Raw genomic sequence first — 19,105 nt, 5'->3', positions numbered from 1 at the left:
CACACACACACACACACACACACACACACACACACACACATAGTGCTGGGATATACTAGAATACCCAGGACCAACAAGACTGCCTTCTAATGAAGAATACAAGTGAGCAGAACTGTGTGTGCGCGCACACACACACACACACACACACACACACACACACACACACAGAGTCAGAGAAAGGGCTGTGGAAAAGCCAAGTTTTATACTTGGTTCACCTGTACATATGTTTACTGAATACACACTGTGCCCAGGCACTGGGCCAGACCCCAGGAGTCCAGGTGCAAAAGGGTCATCCACAGACCTCAGGCACAGTGTTCCCAAAACCCCACTTTTAGTCCTGGCCTCCTGCAGGATATATTTGTTTTGCAAAATATCAAGGCCACCTGTGTTAGCTCAATTTACATAACGCCTGCAGGAAAACAGGCAGAACAGAGGTGACCTGTCCCCTTTTATGAATTGGAGTCACCCTCACACTGCACAGTTAAAATGGCTTACCTAAAGTCACAGTGTCAATGGCCCTGGGCCACCCATCTCACCCTAGAGCACTTTAGGAACCACACCCATTGTCTCCCAGAGATGCACCCCTGCCACATTTGCTCTGGCACTCCAGGGTCTTGGTAGCCTCTGGCCATCACTTCGTCACTTCTCTGAAGCACAGGCCTGACTTTGCCTCATCTCAGCCAAGGACTGATGTCCTTAGACATGCAAGCATCTAATCACCTTTAAATCCTGGGGCTTCTCTGGAACACACTTAAGGTGTCATAAAACACGGAGCCTTGCTGTCAGCTTCCGTCCCCTGTGATCTGGATGCTGACACGTTCCATCTGAGCCAACTCTTGACCACAATGACTGTTAAAGAACAGGCAGGCTGCGTGGCTCCTCTACTAAAGATGCTTGTATCTCCAGCCCGGCTGCCTCAGTTCCACCCCAGGAAGGAGGAAACTGACTCCACAGAGTTTTCCTCTGACCTCTACTTGCCTTCCATGACACGCACACATGTGCACACACACACACATACCTGTATACACACATGTACAGTAACTAGTTTTAAAGAAACCAAGAAACAGGAGCTGGGGGGAAAGGCAATGGATACTAGACAGAGAGGCTCTCAGAGGTCCTGTCCACAATGCCCATGTCATCTCGCCCTAACGGCCCCACCCTGTTCTGCAGGCTGGTGACAAAAGGAACTTCACATGAGAGGCAGAGTGACCCAGATCAGGTCAGGGGTGGCACCAGTGAATAACTCTCCAAAACACACTTCCCAGGAACCCTGGGATCGATCTGCTGCAGTGGACACATGCTAATACGTTTCTCTCTGATTGGCCAGCAGAGCCAGAGTCAGCAGTGCATTATGCAGAGGATATTTATGGCTTGAGTGACAGGTTCCCTCCCACAGAACAGAGAAGAGGCCAATCTACTAGAAGTGACTTTTCAAATTATCTGCAGAAAACATCAGCGGGTATTTTCCCATCCACATACCTCTAGACCTCACTGAGCCATAGAAAGTAAATGGCTTTCCTGAATGCTTTGACAAACCCAAACAGTCCACGCCATTTTGTAGCTGGTTGCTTTGCCATCTCATGTCACAGAGGCTGCTCCAAAAGCCCTACGCCTGACCCCAACAAAGAGAGAAAACCCTCTAGCAGAGAGAAAACCCTCTATCAGAGAGAGGGGTAAGATTTGGCTCATTAGAAAGGGTTCCTGGAGGAGGAGGAGGAAGCTTTGGAAGGCGGATAGGGATAAAATGGAAAATGCTAATAAAAAAGCAAGATGCCTGTTTGGGGTAGAAGTCAGAAGAGCACATGTTCACGTGTGCATGTATGCATGTGCATGTGCACACACACTCACAATCAAAGACTGAAAATAGAAGTCTAAGTGCTCTCGACAGTGAGTTTCAGTCCTGAAAGACAGACAGTACAGAGGCCTTGCACAGTGACCTTGAGGTCACTTGTCACACCAAGAACCGGAGATGGCCAAACACAAGGAAGGGCAGGCACATGGATCCTTGCTCGGCTTCTGAGTCTCTCCTGGCAGCCACCTGGTCCTAGGAGACTTGGGTTCTGCTCCAGCCTCCTGAGCTGCCCTTGATCGACCGGGAACAGGGGGACAGTCAGCGAAGCAGCTCTGCGGCTTCAGGAAGAAGGTGAGCTGCCCGAAGAGGCCGCCCTGTGGAGTCTATGCTTTGCTAACTTGGACACTGTCAATAGTTCTGACCCTTCCCAAGGACGCTATAAAAGGTCCTGACCTCAGCAGAGGATTTTTGTCCCCTGTGGCTGAGTGGCTCCCCGAGTACAGGCTGGCCTATCCTGGACCACCACCACCCATGGGATTTGGTGGGAGAACGGATGGGGACGATAGGGTGTCTCATCCCCCTCCTCCCCTTGCAGAGGGGAGTCCTTACTAGTGCTCCTGGGAGGGATGAGTTGGGAAGGGCCCTGGAGCACAACCAAGGAACTACAGAGCCACGGGCCGGATGTCCAGCCCTCGAATGACAGCTTCTGTTTCAAGAGCCAGCAAGAAGAAAACACAACCGGCTTGCCGACAAATGGCAGAAGCATTTGCAAGTACAAGATCCAGAGTACAAAACAGAGACGAGTATTTAGGAGCCAGAGAGTAAATGCCTAGGACAAATGAGGCTCTCGCAAGAAGGGTCCCACAGGAAGTGACGTCACTGAGATCTCTAACAAAGTTATAGACAATGCCAAGTGATATACAGAATAAATGCTTGAAACCAACAGACCAAAGGAAAGCCGAGCAAAGGCCCTGGGGTTCCCAGAGCCAGCCGAGACCCTAGTGAGGTATCCTCTCTAGGAAAGCAAACAGGACTAGACAGGCAGACGCGAGGGGCTGTAGGTGAGGTGAGGTCGTCGACAAGTCCATGCAGAACTATACCAAACTAAGGTCCAGAGCCTGTTCTCTCAGCAAAGGAAGGTCTGAGAAAATGAAGCACACCCAACGTGGCAGGGTTGTAAAGTGTGTCTTCTGAGAGCTTTCCTGACCAAGACACCAGCAGTTACACACACACACACACTGCACACAGAGACAGACAGAGACACTACAGAGAGAAGGACAGGAGAGAAAGGAGAAAATATAATGTCCAAACTGTTTCTGCCTGATCTGATTCCCCACCTCACCATCTTCCCAGCCTGTGCATAAGGTTTGTGAAAATCCCAAATACTGGTAAGGGTCAGGGAAAGACTCCTGAGACCCCACCCCTAGCAGGAGTCACTGGAAACTGGTCGCTGATCCAGGACTGTGGTCCCGGGAAGAGTCCCGTGCCCCAGCGCACACCTGTGCACATCCAAGCAGAGCTCATTGGACTCTGGGTTACAAAAGATAAGAAATAAGGAAGGAACATAAAGTTGGGAAGCGGGTGTGGGGAAAGGTCTGAGAGGATTAGTAGGAGACTGGGGGTGGATATGAGCAAAATATATTGTATGCATGTATAAAATGCTCAAGGAATAAATACCTCTTTTTAAAAATGCAAAACAAACACCTGGCAGCATACGCTAGCCACACCAGCTAGGAGAGAATTTTCTCTCTCTCTCTCTCTCTCTCTCTCTCTCTCTCTCTCTCTCTCTCTCTCTCNCACACACACACACACACACACACACACACACGCATACACGCACCCTTCTGTCATTAACACCCTCCTGCCACCTGCCATCAAAAACATCTCCCACCAAGGTTGCACTCAACCAACCTCTCAAAATGACCTCTGCTGTAGCTGTTTGTGACCAGGGCCCATTCTGGAACTCAGGAATCAGGTCCCAGCAGCAAACCCTAAGGCTTTCTGCCCTGTTCAACCCACAGTACAGGGTTCAGTGACACCTCACAAAGGACAGTGGGATAGGAATCAGCCTGGCAAATGGACTTTCAGAGCCTCCTCCCATGGGTGACAGAGAACTGCAGGAGGGAATGTGCTCTGCCACCCTGGGCCTCCTCCAGCTCGGTCCCGTGGTTCCCGGAGGCAGACCTTCCTCTAGACTTGGGCTCTCCCTCCCCTAACCCTCTTCTTGCTTCCTCCACGCTTATTACCTTCCACCCCCATGGCTGAGCGCATGACTATTTTGGAGATGACGTCTGGACTTTCTCTTCCACGTGCAGGCACAGAGTGAGCTGATGAACTCGGGCTTGTACCTGGTGCTGCTGCTGCACCTGTATGAGCAGAGGTTCGCGGAGCTCATGACACTCAACTACAGGCGGGCTTCCAGAGAGAGGGTAAGTCCAGGCCCTGGGAGGAGCGTGCCGCACAGCCAAGGACACCACGTGATGCTGTTTCCTAGACATGCATCTCTTGAAGTCCTTATGGTCACTTGATGAGGACTGGGACTGTCACTCTGTTAGGCCTAAGATTTAGTAGCCACTAAGTGTATGTGCAGTGACCTCTGACTGAAGGCAGTTATAATCACATGACTCCTAAGTGTCAAATGCAAATAGCTAGTAAGTGGTCATCAGTGGTCATGTCAGCGAAGGAGTCTCTAGGACAACCGCCCCCCCCCCAAATAGAGGTGTGCAAAAAGGCTATTAAGTGTATGCTCTGTGAGGGCGTGTGTGCAGCTGTGCAGCTGTGCAGCTGTGCAGAAGCAGGGCATTGCACACTGGAGAGCTTGTGAGCGGTCACACTCTGAGATATCAGCTCTGCTGATGTGTTTTGGACAGTAGGATATAGCATGTGTGTGTGTGTGTGTGTGTGTGTGTGTGTGTGTCCCTGTATGTGTGTCCATCCCTGAAGCCTGAAGGAAGGCTGAGAAGTAAAGGCATTGATGGTGGCCCCTGTTTCACAAGTGACCATGTATGCACTGGAATGGCTATCCTTTAACGAGTGGAGCCAGAAAGAATCACACAGGAGAAAGGGATAGCTGGACTTAAGTGAAGTCTCAGCGCCGCTGCCCTTGGTGACTTCTCACTTCATCAAATGGCCGCCTATGGCCACACGAGGCAAGAGCTTTGTGAGGAAAGGGAAGGAGCCCAGTCAGGCCAGCGGCTGACTGCACTGCCAGTGTTGGGACTCCCAGGATGCCCCACAAGGCTTTTCTCCTGATATCTGCTCTTCATGCTGGGGTATGGCAGGAGGAGCCAGTATGGCAGTGGCCAAGCCTCTGGTGGTCCTGGATGCACTCTCTGTCATCTGCATCCCAGCCCTGAACCCCTCGTTCTCTTTGCTTTGTTCTTTATCCTTCTCTTCCTCCCTTCTCTGTTTTCCCCCTCTCCCTCCTCCTCGTCAGGTGGTCTGCAGACATTTCCCAACACCATCACTGCCCATAGGCTGGAGTGCAGCCTCTTTATATAAGCGCGGCTCCGAGGACCATTGTGAGCTGCATGGAACCATTCTATTAAAAGCACTGGATTCAGGACCCTTAATCCCTACAGCAGAGGCAGATGGAACTCTGAGTTCAAGGCCAGCCTGGTCTACATAGTAAAGCCTTATTTCAAAAGTGAAACAGCAAAATTTCACACTAGATGCAGCTTAGTTAATAAAGTGATTGTCCAGTATGCACGAAACTATGGGTTTGATCCCCAGAACCACCCAAGGCAGAACCAGCAACATAGTCCAGCATTTAGGAGACAGAGGCAGGGGGATTAGAAGTTCAAGGTCATCCTCAGGTTACATAGCAATTTCAAGGCTGGCCTAGGATGTGAGACAGTCTCTAAAAGAGAAAATGCTGAATTTAGCTTCTTCCATTGGTCACAGGAATTATAGGCCCATTTCAACTTTTTCCTGGGTTAAATTTTTCCTCAGACCCTGAGTGTTCAATTAAAAAAAAACAAACAAAAAAACAGGCTGGGTTTCTGCCAACCTGTCTTTGGAGGAATCTCACCCTCTCTGTGACCCAGGCCTGCCCTTTCTTAACCTCCCATGGTTTTAATGGTGGCATAAATTCTTCATAGAAATATTAAAAAAAAAAAAAAAAAAAAAGGAAAAGGAAAAGTACCGGAAGCAGGAAATGGTCCTTTGTTAACATTTCTGTGACTTCATTTTCATAATCCCATATCTTTCAAAGAACTTTTTTATTAAACATTGAACTTCGAAGCATCTGGGTCGATGTGGGTCACAGATGGCCAGCAAACAGAAGCAACATCGCCCAGTGAGGCCACAAAAAAAAAACCCGACAGTACCGGCTCACGGATGGAAATCAAGGCCCTCCAGCACTGCATCGCAGGAAACTCCTGGCAAATTGTTCTGGACGAGGAATAAGCTGTGTCAGAGGCAAGCTGGGAACCAGAGCGGAAGGGACCAGTTTCTCACACTTAACCAGCTCACATTTAACTTGGGAAACCTTGAAACACATCTCACCCACTCCGAGCATGAAGCAGTAACCGGTTATAAATAGCCAGTGACGAGGCTTCCACGGGGGCTGGAGAGACAGCTCAGCGGTTAAGACGCGTTGCTCCTGCAGGAGACCCACATTAGGGGGCTCACAACAGCCTAACTCCAGCACTAGGAGAACAACATCCTCTTCTGGCCTTCCTAGTCACTACACTCACTCACTCTCACACACACATACATACACACACACACACACACAGAGAGAGAGAGAGAGAGAGAGAGAGAGAGAGAGAGAGAATGCCAAAGAATCCCAAAGCCTCCCTTGATGTGGTCCCAGAGGAAGCCCGTATTGAAAGCAGACACATACACAGACCAGATCTCATTAAGATGGTTGTGAGCCACCATGTGGTTGCTGGGAATTGAACTCAGGACCTCTGGAAGAGCAATCAGTGCTCTCAACCTCTGAGCCATATCTCCAGCCCTCAATCTTTTAAAAAAGAATCATTCACACGAAAGCAGGAAGCCAGTAGAATGTCAAATCCACTGGCTTCTGGATTTTGTGTTGGGATTCCCAGAACTGGAGTAGGTAGCCCTTGGCAAAGGGAATGGACTGAATCAGAAGAGACGCCTCACTCCTTTGCTAGTGGGACTGGAGAAGTTCCCCATAGCAGGCTTCTTGCTTGTGTCATGACGAGACCCTGTGACACAGGCTCTCCAGGGTGGTGACTGTCACTTCCTCAATGCAGCATGCACTGTACTGTCCCCGGGGTAGTGGGGCTGAGGTGATAGATCACTTTCCTATCAGTGTGATAAAATACCTGGAAAAAAAAAGACAGACAGACAGGAAGGCAGGAAGGCAGGCAGGCAGACAGACAGATAGACAGACAGCAACTGAAGGAAGGATTTATTTTGGTGCATAGTTCGAGGGAACATATATTCAACATAGCAGGAAGCACGTGGTGGCGAGACCAGCTTGTCTGTGGCGGCAGGATCATGGGAAAGCCCACTCACATCTCAGCGGACTAGAAAACAGAGAGATGAAGAGTGACTTTTCTCTTCTAACGTTTTGTTGTTGTTTTGTTTTTTGAGGCAAGAGTTTGCAGTGTATCCCCACCTGGCCTGGAACTTGATATGTAGACCAAGCAGGCTGGCTTATGACCTCACAGATCCATCTGCCTCCCCCTCTCTAAGTTCTGGGAGTAAAGGTGTGTGTCACCATGCCTGATTCCTTTTATTCTTTATTTAGTCCTAGACAACAGCCCATGGGATGGCTCTACTCCCATTCAGGGTGGGTCTTCCTCCCTCACAGACACACCCATGATGAGCCTCATTAACACCCTAGGAGTTTCTTTCTTTTTCTTTTTCTTTTTTTTCTTTTTGTATAATTTTTTATTAGACATTTTCTTCATTTACATTTCAAATGCTATTCCGAAAGTCCCGCCCTGCTCTCCAACCCACCCACTCCCGCTTCCTGGCCCTGGCCTTCCCCTGTACTGGGGCATAGAATCTTTGCAAGACCAAAGGCCTCTCCTCCCATTGATGGCTGACTAGGCCATCCTCTGCCACATATGCAACTGAAGACATGAGCTCTGGGGGTACTGGTTAGTTGATATTGTTGTTCCTCCTATAGGGTTGCCAACCCCTTCAGCTCCTTGGGGACTTTCTCTAGCTCCTAAGTGTTTCTTAATCAAGCCAGCAATGGGAACTAACTCTCACAGATGAGACTCAATCAAAGAAAGTGACTGTATGACCTGACGTGATACCCTGATGCCTCCCTTTCTTTGAGGATCTTAAGGTCAAGTTAAGAGACAAAATCCATTTATCTATAATGTTGGGGTCCAGGAGTCGCCTCACAAACCACATGAACAGCAACCTTGGTCAGAGACGGATGTTTGTGAAGCGTAGGCCTAGGACTGGCTGGTCAGGGCCACGATCCGGGCTCAGGAGCTGCGTTAAGATCCTACAGGGCTTTAACCGTAAAATCCACCAACATCTGGGCCAAGTTATTCCACCAATCAGGATTTAGGGATAGGGGATTTCCTTAGGAACATATCTTTGTTATACACTTACTCTGCCCCCCATTGGTTGTGGTATTCAACTGTGGCAGGGGACTTGCCTTGCCTAACATTCATGTCTTAACTTGCCTACCAGGATGGGACTTGTCTAACATTCATGTCTTAACTTGCCAACCAGGATGTCAGTTACCCACATACATGTCTCTGCCAAGTAGGATGTCAGTTCCCAGGGAGGTCTTAGGAACTTAAGCCTTACTCAACCACTACTCAGAACGGAAGTCTTATTCCAGATAGTTTCTTATATTGATGTGGGTGTCTCTCTTATGTTGGGAGTCCATCCCAGGGGCAGTTTATAAAATCAAATACCATAAAAGCTCACACACAGGTGCAGGATCACTGCTGGGAGGTTGCTTCGGGTGCAAGCTTATGTGGGGAACTCTACAAAGCAGTTAGTTCTACTGACTTCTATGGTGACTGGTTTCCAAGGGCACAGAACATAACAGAATAGGGAATCAGCTTGGGCGCGAGAAAGTTTCCTAGTAGCAACAGAAACGTAGGAGGAAATTTCCTTATAATATTAGTAAAACTTGCAGGCTGGCCAGGTAGCAGTTACCTAGGCCTTAACAGTAAAAACAAAATAAGAATATAATACCTGGAGAACCCAGTGAGCACACAGAGACTGTGAAATCAATACCACATCTTCTGTAGCTGGGCCTTACTGGGTTTCCTGTGGTCCCAGCAACAGACAGTTTCTGTGCTGTTTGAAGATAAAACCAGGCTTTCTAAACTTGTCTCATTTAGACACAGGGTTACCCATGTCTGACTGCAAACCATGCACTGGGCGCTATATATTCCAGGGACATTGGGTGCCAAAGAAAGCTACAGTGAGGTGTGTGGTTATTCTTTATCAACTTGGGCATGGAACCGTGGGTCTCTGGTGCCCGGAAAGTGTCTGGGATGTAAAAATGCTCAGTTGGGCTTCACAGTCCAAGGAATTCCTGAATCAGAATCTATTTCTTTCTGGTAGCAAGTCTTGAGTGTCATTCTAGAGAAAGGACAGTACACATCTGTAGAGAGAATTCAAGGTATACTCATTTACCTCGTGAACCTACTGTGTGCCGAGTTCTAAATTATATCCTGGGAATACAGAAGTAATGAAGACGAATGCTGGCTATAAGGGGCTCAGCGTCTACAGAGGGAGCACCTGGGGCTGGAGAGATGGCACAGCCATGAAGATGGAGCACTACCCTTGCAGAGGACTAAGTTTGGTTATCAGCATCCATTTTGAGTAGCTCGCAGTCACCTGTTACTCCATCTCCAGGAGATCTGACACCCTTTTCTGGCTTACGCGCGTGCGCGCACACACACACACACACACACACACACACACTTAAAGCGGGATCTCCCGTTCTGCTGCTGGGAAAGCCTGACCTTTGACCCCGCAGGGTGTGCCCTTTGCTGTCAGTCCTTCCTGCTTTGGCAATGTTGCTGCCATGGCTTTTGTCAGCTGAAACGCAAAGATGATGCTTAGCCTGGATCTCAAAGATCGTGGCAGACAGACTGGGGTGGGTGGGCTGGGAAGGTAGACCCCCATGCAGAAGACACAGCATGGAGATATGGGAACCTGCATGGTCAGAGGATGTCTAGAAGCTGTGTGGCAGGGGCTGGCAGGAAGTGAGCCTGAGGTGTAGGCAGGGTGCAGGGCTGCAAGGCTGAGGGGTGGCTCTGGAGGCTACTGGACAGTTTCCAGCCTGGGCCTGATATCCTGGTATTTGAATGATACGTGCAGGAGACACCCGGATGGCAGACTGGACGAACCCAGCTGTGTGGCATAAAGAGATAAGGAACCCAGCACAGAGCATGGATGATAATATTCTCTTCTTCCCTCCCCCACTGTGTGCTTAAGTGCTCGTGTGTGTGTGTGTGTGTGTGTGTGTGTGTGTGTGTGTGTGTGCGCGCGCGCGCACGCATGCACGCTCGCTGAAGGAAGCATTGATATTATTCTGTGTGCCCACCAGAAAGCTGGCCCTTCCTCAGGTGTCTATGTCAGGAGCATCTCCAGGGACCACAGGACCCTGGCAGCCTTGGTCCATGCAGCCCAGCTCATCCTGTAGTCGGATGGGCACAGTCTGGTCTGGATGGTGAGGTTAAATGGATTTCCCTCTCACATCCACACAGGACACTTGGTACGAGTCAGCTCCCCCAGACCTCCATCATGGCCTTCCTCCTGGTCTGATTCTTGTCTCTGATCACTGGTGTCTTCAGGAGAGAGTGCCCTCCCTTTGTCCCCTCCCAGGGTGGTACCAGAGGTCAAGGAGCACACTGGCTGGCCTCAGAGGCAGATCGGGTGCCAGAGGTCCATCCATTCCTGTAGACCATCCCCCATTTACGACTATTTCTACAACACAAATTCTTGCTTCAAGGAGTCAAATCTACACAAACATGGAAAGTTCAGGTTTGACCCACAGTTAGGAAAGGATCTCTGCTTGTCAGGGCAGGGACACCTAGTGACATGGGAGGGCTGGTCAGATGTCTGTCTGTGTATATCTATGAGCACCTGCCACAGAATCTCAGGGCAGAGTGAGGTTGCCTCTGCCGCCCAGAGCATTGGCATCAGAGGTTAGTAGAGTATATCCGATGTATAATCCACAGGTTACCAAGACCCGCTATTCTAGCCGGAATCCCACCCTTCCTCTGTCCCTCCCTCGGGCACAGAAAAGAGCCTGTGGACAAGAAGTGCCTCCACCCAGGCCAGGGAGTTGGCCAGTGGCATTGTCCTGTGACATTGTCCAGCACCCCCTGTTTTGTCTTTAGCCTGTCACAAAGTCCCTGTTCTTCCCAGGGAAGCACCAAGCCCTTTGCAACAGGGCCCACATCCTTGCAGCCTGGCACAATGGCTCGCATGGAGTCCACAGTGTTTCTTATTGTGGCATAAAATGCCATAAAGTCAGAACAAAGAGAGCCCAGGGCCTGGATGGGTCGGCAGCTTCCTGCCGAGCAGAGAATACAAGTGATTGTTTAAAAGCCAGTGTCGAGGCAAGTGGCCAATTAGCACAGCCTCCCTCCCCGCAGCCTGTAAATTGTGCCTGGACCATCAGAAAGGGATTCTGCTATTCAGATCAATTGCTGAAAGGAAGCAAGTCTGTTCACACTGCCAAATATAGAAGCCCGAAGCAGCAAAGGTGACCCGGGTTATCACTGCACTGTCCTTGGGACAAGCTGATCTCCATCGGTGCAGAAAAGCAGCCCTGATCCTCAGCACCGTGGCGAGTCACAGGAGTTCTAGGACATTCCGAGGCCAGGGAGGTCCACATCTGTTCATAGCTGCATTGTAAAAACAATTCATGTCTCACTGTCTTCTCTCTCACAGTTGTCAAGAAATTACCCACAACCCAGACCAGAAGAAAATGAAAGTAGGTTTGGGGGTGCATCCTGTCCTGCCCCCTCTAAGGGTGTCTGCTAGGTTGCTCCTTTTCTGCTCCTGTGTTGAACCTAACAACCTGGAAGGAAGTTATGACCCCCACCCAGAGGCAAAAATAACCCCACCAAGCTTGGGAAACGTTAGGCTTAGCTGAAAATCAATCAAGACGGCTGGATGTGGAGCAGATAAGGTTTTTTAATTCATCCTGAAACCAAGGGAAAGGGTCAAGTAGGCGGAAGAGAGCGCTTTCCTTGTTAGGGCCTCTGGCGTCCAGCCCTGATGGAGGGTTGGTTGGGTGTTTTGTTTTGTTTTGCTTTTCCTGCCAGGGTCCTGCCTGGGATTTTCCTTCCCAGATCCTGAAAGCAGGCTGGTTAGCCATTACCAAAGAGAGCGTGTTCCTTTGACAAGCAAGTGTTTTGATTGGATTTGGATGACATTAAGCACATCGAGTGGGTCTGTTGGATTCAGAGGTTGAACAAAGCCAACAGGCCTCCAGCCTCCTTCAGACGGGTTTCTTAGTCCATAGAGATTCACCTGGAGAAGATGAGCCTAATTGGAGCAGAGGGCTCAGAGGCAAGCCTTAAGGAAGACTCTATCCACAGAGAGAATAAGTGTCACAGGGAATTGGAGGGATGTGACAACTGGGTCTCTCTGGGTTCTTCAAGGAGACAATTTACAAAAGCCTGCCCTGCCCTGAGAGCTTTAGGAGAGTGATTCCCACGCTGGCATCTCCAACCTCGAGAACTTACCCTAAACACAGATTCCTGGGCCCTCCCACAGACTCCACTCCAGCGGTGGGGTGGGGCTCTGGAATGTGTCTTTCATGCACAGCCCACAGGCAGGGTTGATGCAGCCCATTGCAGGGATGCTTTGTGGACCCCTCCCCTACCNCCCCCCCCCCCCCCCCNCACACACACAACAAATAAATACCTGACCAGAGGAGACACTGCACCAGTCCAGAGCTCCCCAGGGTGGGGCCAAGACTGCATCCCTAGGAAAACCAGTTTTCTATTCAGGGCACGCAGTCCTAGGGAGCCAGGCTCGCGGTGCTCAGAGATGGGGAAGGCCCTTATTCATACAAAAGGAGCTCCTGGAGCCCCAATCCCTACTTGATGTGGGGTCCAGGCCAACTGAGCGAGATCTCAGGGCTACCGCCCGGGTGCTCAGAACCCGGCCTTGCCGCCTGGGTGCAGCCCAGGAAGGCGGCGGTAAGGTGTCTAAAAGACCATTGTGTCGCTGCCTGCACACACCACCTCCCAGGGACCGCACCTCGGCCAGGCGTCCGCGCACGGGTTCTCAGCGTGGCTTCGGCGAGAGCCTCCTGATCCTACAGAGACGTGACAGGCAGCAGGGCTTGGTCCCCAACTGGAAGACCTTCAGAAGGTCCTGTCGCCCGAGCCCCGCCCCGCCTCCAAGATGCCCGCAGCGCTACCCGGTTCGGAACCTGCGGCGCCGGGCGCGTCCGAGAGCGTTCGGCTGGGCAGGAGCGCCCCCTAGTGCTCCGTGCGACCGCTGTATCCGGCAGCCCGCCCGCGGGGGCTCTCCCAGACTCAGGGTCAAAGCACAGGTTCAAGATGGGGAAGGGCAACCTTAGCTTCTAAACTTGCTGTCACAGGAGGCTGCTCTCCCTGGGGAAGTGTAAGAGCATCCCCAGAGGATGCTTAGAAAGGAATCAAGGCTGGCAGCGCGGTGGTCTAAGCAGAGTGTGGTGCCTTCCGTTCCAGGCTGCACTGTATAGCGCAGCATTTGTCTCAACCACCACCACCACCACCCCAAAAAAAGTCTCCACAGAGAAGGAAGGCATTCATTTCCCTCTCCTCTCCGCTGCTTCCACGCAGATGGTCCCTCTGACTGTCTACCACTCATTTGCTGTCTCAGTTGGAGCTGGCCCAGCTTCAGAATCGACTATTCACAGGCAGCAGGTTCTTTCCAGGTTCCTTCTACCTGCCCCCAGCCTACACTTCCCAGATACTGGTAGGGAGGGGAGAGTCAGTCCAGGCTGTACAGAGCCCAGGACAAGAGGGAACTAACACACTGACCTCGATGATTGACCACTGGCAGTCCTTACCTTGTCTTTGTGCCAAAGCCACTATCAAGACAAAAGTCAGGCGTCAGAGGTAGAGCCAGGAGAGGCCAGCCCTCCCCCTGGGCCACGTTCTTCCTCTTTGGTCCCTCCAGCCTGTCATGACTCACCTGGTTGGCAGCATCTGGTTAATATGGCCTGCCAGCACCGAGTCACAGCTGTGACCTGCCATCCCAGTTCAGTCCAGGTAAACACAGAGGTAAAGGACAAACCGTCAGGGCACAGAGGGTGGCACAAAAGGTGCCATCTGTCTGTGGCCCTACGGTGCTCAAGTCAGCCTTCTTACTGGGCACCACTCCCTGAACAAAAGCCCCCCCCCCCATCAGTAACACTGAGGACAGGGCGTCTCAGGCAGATCCGTAGATGTGTGAGCCAACCTGTGACAGGGCTCCTGACACAGCTTCTCTGACAGCTGCTTCCCAGCTGGCACAGATGACCATCACCAGAGCCAAGACTAAGGAAGAGGGCTCACAGGTGTGGGGTGAACCCAGGCAAGCAGGAGGGGCAACTCCAGGATGCTCCCAGCCTTCGAGGGAAGTACTCTGTGGGTGAGGGAGAGAGAAAGCTGGAGTGGCCGGGGTGTCCTTGAGACCAGAAACAGAGCTGAGAGGGTCTGGGTGTGAACGGCCAGGTGTCATTTGCTCAGGTTCCCCGTACTTCTACTGTGATAAAGTGTTTCTACATAGTCTTCGAACGTTCCCTCAAACCAAGACAGAAAGAAGCAAAGAGAACAAGAGTTTCTCTGAGAATAAGGAGAACCCTTCTCCTGTCCCATCTGTTGTGCTCGGACACTTCTGCCACTCCCAGTGTCACCCTGCCCTGCTCTTTGTCACCACCACGCAGCAGGGTTAACTTGGAAACATCACTCTGGGAGAAGACAAGGGCTCTACCAACTATTCAGCCTGCAGACTTTATCACCAGACTGGCATCTGAAATAGATTCCTAGAGCAGCCTGCAGTACGGCTGCTCCTGGCCCAGCTGGAGCCTAGGCAGTCCCCAGCCCCAGATTAAAGAATCTGTTCCCCCACACCGTTCCAGGCCAGAGTGGGACAAAAGGTGGCAGTGGTGCCACGCCCGGCTGCTGTGGCCCTGCAGCCTGAGAGATGGTCTTGCTTTCTAGGTTCCGAGTCGGGAGATGGTAATGCAAGCAACGTTTACCCAGGCCGGGTCATCTAGCAAGGGAGCTGGTCGTGGAGTGCGGCAGAGACCTCTCCACCCAGAAGTCCTTTCTGTGTCCCCCTCTGCCTCCTTTCTTCCCTCCTCTTTACTGAAACTGAAGCCAATGTGTTCGCAGCTACCGTTTTCACCCGTGCCACTCCTTCTGGGGGTCTGGCTTGAGCATCCGTGGGCAGCCCCAAGGACCATCTCAGCCAGCACAGGCAAACCAGCTGAGTCCCCCGTGTGCTGCCCTGCTGCTGCCCCTTAGCCCAGCAGCCTGGGCTCCCAATGCTGAGGCCCTCTGTTCAGGCCTCCACCCACCCTGAGTGGAGTGGAGCCATGCATTCAGTAAACTGACTTTATTCTCCCATTTGTTTTGTATTTATTTCCTCCCAGGCTGACAGTTCTGAGTCCCACCCCACCTCCCACTCCGCCTCCCACCCCACTCGCCTTGTTTCTGCTTGCTACCCGCCACCAGAGTGTGACACATCTCCGGCTCCTATAGGCTGGGGCAAGTGGGTCCCACTTAGGATCAGCTGTGGGCGTGGACTCAGTAATCAAAGACCCACAAGACCTAGGGTGATTAAAAAGATCAGAGCTTGGTTGCAAGGAAAGTGTGTATGTGGCGGAAAGCATAAAGGAGGAATCTGTAGCCAAGCCTGGTGGTTCACTCCTGCAATCTCAGCACTGGGGCAGGGGGATTATAAATTGGAGGCCAGCCTTGGCAATATAGAAAAACCTAGTCTCAAAAATCTAGAGAGAGAAACCGAGACAGAAGTAGGCTTTCAAAAAAAAAAAAAATAGTGGGAAGTAGAGAGTAATGTGGAAAGATGTGCACTGAGTTGAAGAAGCTACGTCCCAAAGAGTTCCTAGTCTATGATCCCACTTGTATGCGATTTCTAGAGAAGGTAAAGCTACCGGGCAGAAGGCAGATCTGTGGTCTCTGGGAAATGAAAAGGAAACAGAAACTGGAGGTGAGGAAGGTGTCAGAGGTTATGTGATGACAGTCACAGAGCAGGACAAATGTGCTCAGATCCATTGAATTGCATGTTTGCAGGGTGGGAGTGTGACGGGCTCAGATCCATTGAATTGCATGTTTGCAGGGTGGGAGTGTGACGGGCTCAGGTCCATTGAATTGCATGTTTGCAGGGTGGGAGTGTGACGGCCGGGTGGGGATACTTGTGCTCCCCCCAAATGTCCTCAAAAACGGGAGACAGGACAGAAAAAGGAGGAAAAAGGAAAAGGTAAAATGAAGAGAGACACTTACCTTGCGTGCACGAACCATGCGTACATACATCCTCAGCACCACAAAGGTGATGTGTGGTTGAGTCTGTCTGTGATCCCAGCGTTCAGGTGGCAGGGGCAGGAGGGTTCAGAAGGGAATAGGCAAGGACATTCTATAGTATAAAGGTGTGTGTGTGTGTGTGTCAGAGAGAGAGAGAGAGAGAGAGAGAGAGAATACCACAATGAACCCATGATGTATTGGTTTTAATTATTCAGATTTATTTTAATTGTATATGTGAAGGGACTCTGGCCAGCTGAGTTTGGTGAGCTTGGCTCTGGCAGGCCTTGCCCTTCTCCTCCATTCCCTCTGCCTTGCTAAAAGCCATTAGATTACATCCTAAAGCCAGCCAGCAAGGTCTACTACCTTATTTGGCCACTTCTTCCTCCTGAGGCTGACTACCAAGGTCCAGCTATCAAAGTATTTAATACCAGCAATCAGAAGCCCCCTCTGGCTCCTAATTAACATGCCAAATTAAAATTAAACACTTCATCCTAAAACAAGGTTTCTCTTTTTACCTTTATAAACCATCATTTTCCACCGGGCTTTGGCACACGCCTTTAATCCCAGCACTCGGGAGGCAGAGGCAGGAAGATTTCTGAGTTCGAGGCCAGCCTGGTCTACAGAGTGAGTTCCAGGACAGCCAGAGCTACATAGAGAAACACTGTCTCGAAAAACCAAAACCAAAACAAACAAACAAAAAACACACCATTTTTCCTATGGACCATGTCTGTCTCTTCTCTATCCAGAGGCAATCCTTTGTCCCCTGGGACAAATGCCCTTCCCCCTTCTCCCTTGTCTCCCCTCCCCCCAATTTTGGAAACCTTCTCCTCTGTCTCTTGTCCTTGTCTCTTATTCCCTGCCCTCTGGGGCTAATAATCTCCTTTGTGCTGAGAACTTTGTCTTGGGGGTCCTGAGCCGATAACTTTTCCTTGTGAGTGTGAGTGTGAGTGTGAGTGTTTTGCCTGCATGCACATAAATGCACCATGTATTTGCCTGGTGCCTGCTGAGGGTCAGAACAAGGAGTTATAAAGAGTCGTGAGCCTCCGTGTGGATGGCTCCTGGTCCTCTGCAAAGGCAACAAGGGTTCTTAACTGCTAACCCAACTCTCCAGCTCTAAATAAATAATACTTAGAAAAAAATATTTATTTGAATGATGGGTTCATCGTGGTGTTATAATATACAAACAAAATTTAGGTTGAGCACACAAAAGTCTTCCTGCCTTCAAGACCCGTGCTTCTGGAACAGCTTCTGCTTCCCAGCCTGGCTCTCTCCTGGGGGCTCTGGGTAAGGCTCTGCAGCCTGGCGCTGAAGCTTGACAGCAATCGAGTTTTTCGGAAGACCTAAAATCCTGACCCATTTCCCCCCGCCCCCCCGCATGTCTTATTTAAGCAGCACGACATAACTCCGGGGAGTAAGGAGGGTCCAACCAAGCTGCCAAGACCCAAGACCGGAGAGAAAGATGAACAATATCTTTGCTTGCTAGTAGATCCTAAACACGCTGCTGAGTTGACAGTAGCTCCATGGTTTAAATAAAACTCAAAGTTTCAAGTGCTGTGTTCGAACATAGAACGTGGAGGCCCCAGCTGCACAGGGAAAAAAAAATGGCCCTTGGTTCTTAACTGACTTTTAAGGTTTAGAGAATATTTGTCCAGGAATTGGTACTGAGAAGCATGGAGGGGATGGGGACAAGGCACTCTTGAAAATAAAATGTATAGGAGCTTGAGGGATAGCCCAGCATTTACTCAGAGGACTTGCTGTTCTTTGCTGGCCTCTGCAGGCACCAGGCATTCATGTGGTACAGATATACAGACAGACTACCCATCACATTTAGTAAGCACAATTAAAACTGTAAAACTAAGTTGGATAAACTGAGTGTGGTAGCAAGATTTGGGATGTAGAGGCAAGAGGATCAGAAGTTCAAGATGAGGGCCAACAAAAATAACTCAGTGAATAAAGGGTTTGCCACACAAGTTCTACCCCTGGTACCTGATGTGTTTATAAAAAGATAAAGAAAAAAGGATATGTGCTAAGGGAGGGGTAGTGAGATGTGGGGAAAGGGGATGTCTCAGTGGGCCCATGCCTATGTATCCATTCCTTGAGGGACCAGCCACACAACAGTATAGTATAGAATAGAGTTTATTCAGGGCATGTGGAGGGGAGTTAGGGTGGGAGAGAGAGAGAGAGAGAGAGAGAGAGAGAGAGAGAGAGAGAGAGAGAGAGAGAGAGAGAGAGAGAGAGAGAGAGAGAGAGAGAAGAGGAGTAGAGGCTAGCCATGAGCATGTGGAGAGAGAGGGGGGAAGGGAATGGAGGGGGGGGAAGGGAAGAGCAAGAGCCCAAGAGAGCAAGAAAGGAACAAGAGAGGGAGGAGGGGGCAAGCAGCCCCTTTTATAGGGGGACAGGCCACTAAAGTGGGGGTGGAGGTCAGACAGATGCTAACAGTGCCTACCTGTGCTGGTTAGCTTACTTCCAAGAGAAGGATAGAAGGAGCCTCCGCTGACGAATTGCCTCTGTCCTGCTTGGCCTGTGGGCATGTCTGTGGAGCATTTTCTTGATTAATGATGACTGGCAAGGTCTCAGCTTGTCACCCCTGGGTAGGTAGGTCTGGTGATTTCTTAACTCAGGCTGAAGAAGCTGTGGGGAGCAAGGCAGTAAGCATAATTCGTCTATGGTCTCTGCTTCAGCACTGGCCTCTAGGTTCCTTGAGTTCTTGCCTTGATTTCCCTCAGTGATGGACCGGAACAAACTCTGTCCTCCCCTGTGGCCTTGGATTTATCACAGCGACAGAATCATACTGTAGTACCTAAAGGTGGAGGTTGAGAGCTGGACTCTACAAAGTTGCCCTCTGACCTCCACCTGCCTGTGATACATGGAT

At 50.6% G+C, this 19,105-nt stretch overlaps 1 protein-coding gene across 2 annotated transcripts in view; it reads left to right on the top strand.

Moving 5' to 3' along the window:
- Nucleotides 1–15,318, top strand: part of March10 (membrane associated ring-CH-type finger 10) — a 91,218-nt gene extending 75,900 nt beyond the window's left edge. The window contains exons 11-13 of one of the 2 annotated variants that reach the window (XM_021213702.1): nt 4,108–4,221; nt 11,657–11,699; nt 14,911–15,318. In XM_021213702.1, the coding sequence (XP_021069361.1) occupies nt 4,108–4,221; nt 11,657–11,699; nt 14,911–14,966 (213 nt within the window). In that variant the 3' untranslated portion in view covers nt 14,967–15,318. The remainder of the gene's footprint in view (nt 1–4,107; nt 4,222–11,656; nt 11,700–14,910) is intronic. The other variant, XM_029546299.1, reaches the window with a different exon arrangement.
- The last annotated feature ends 3,787 nt before the right edge of the window (nt 15,319–19,105 follow it).

Source organism: Mus pahari, chromosome 14 (assembly GCF_900095145.1).
Source record: "Mus pahari chromosome 14, PAHARI_EIJ_v1.1, whole genome shotgun sequence".
NCBI classification, from domain to species: domain Eukaryota; kingdom Metazoa; phylum Chordata; class Mammalia; order Rodentia; family Muridae; genus Mus; species Mus pahari.
The sequence above is the reverse complement of the archived record's forward strand: the minus strand, read 5'-3'. Positions and strand labels throughout refer to the sequence as shown.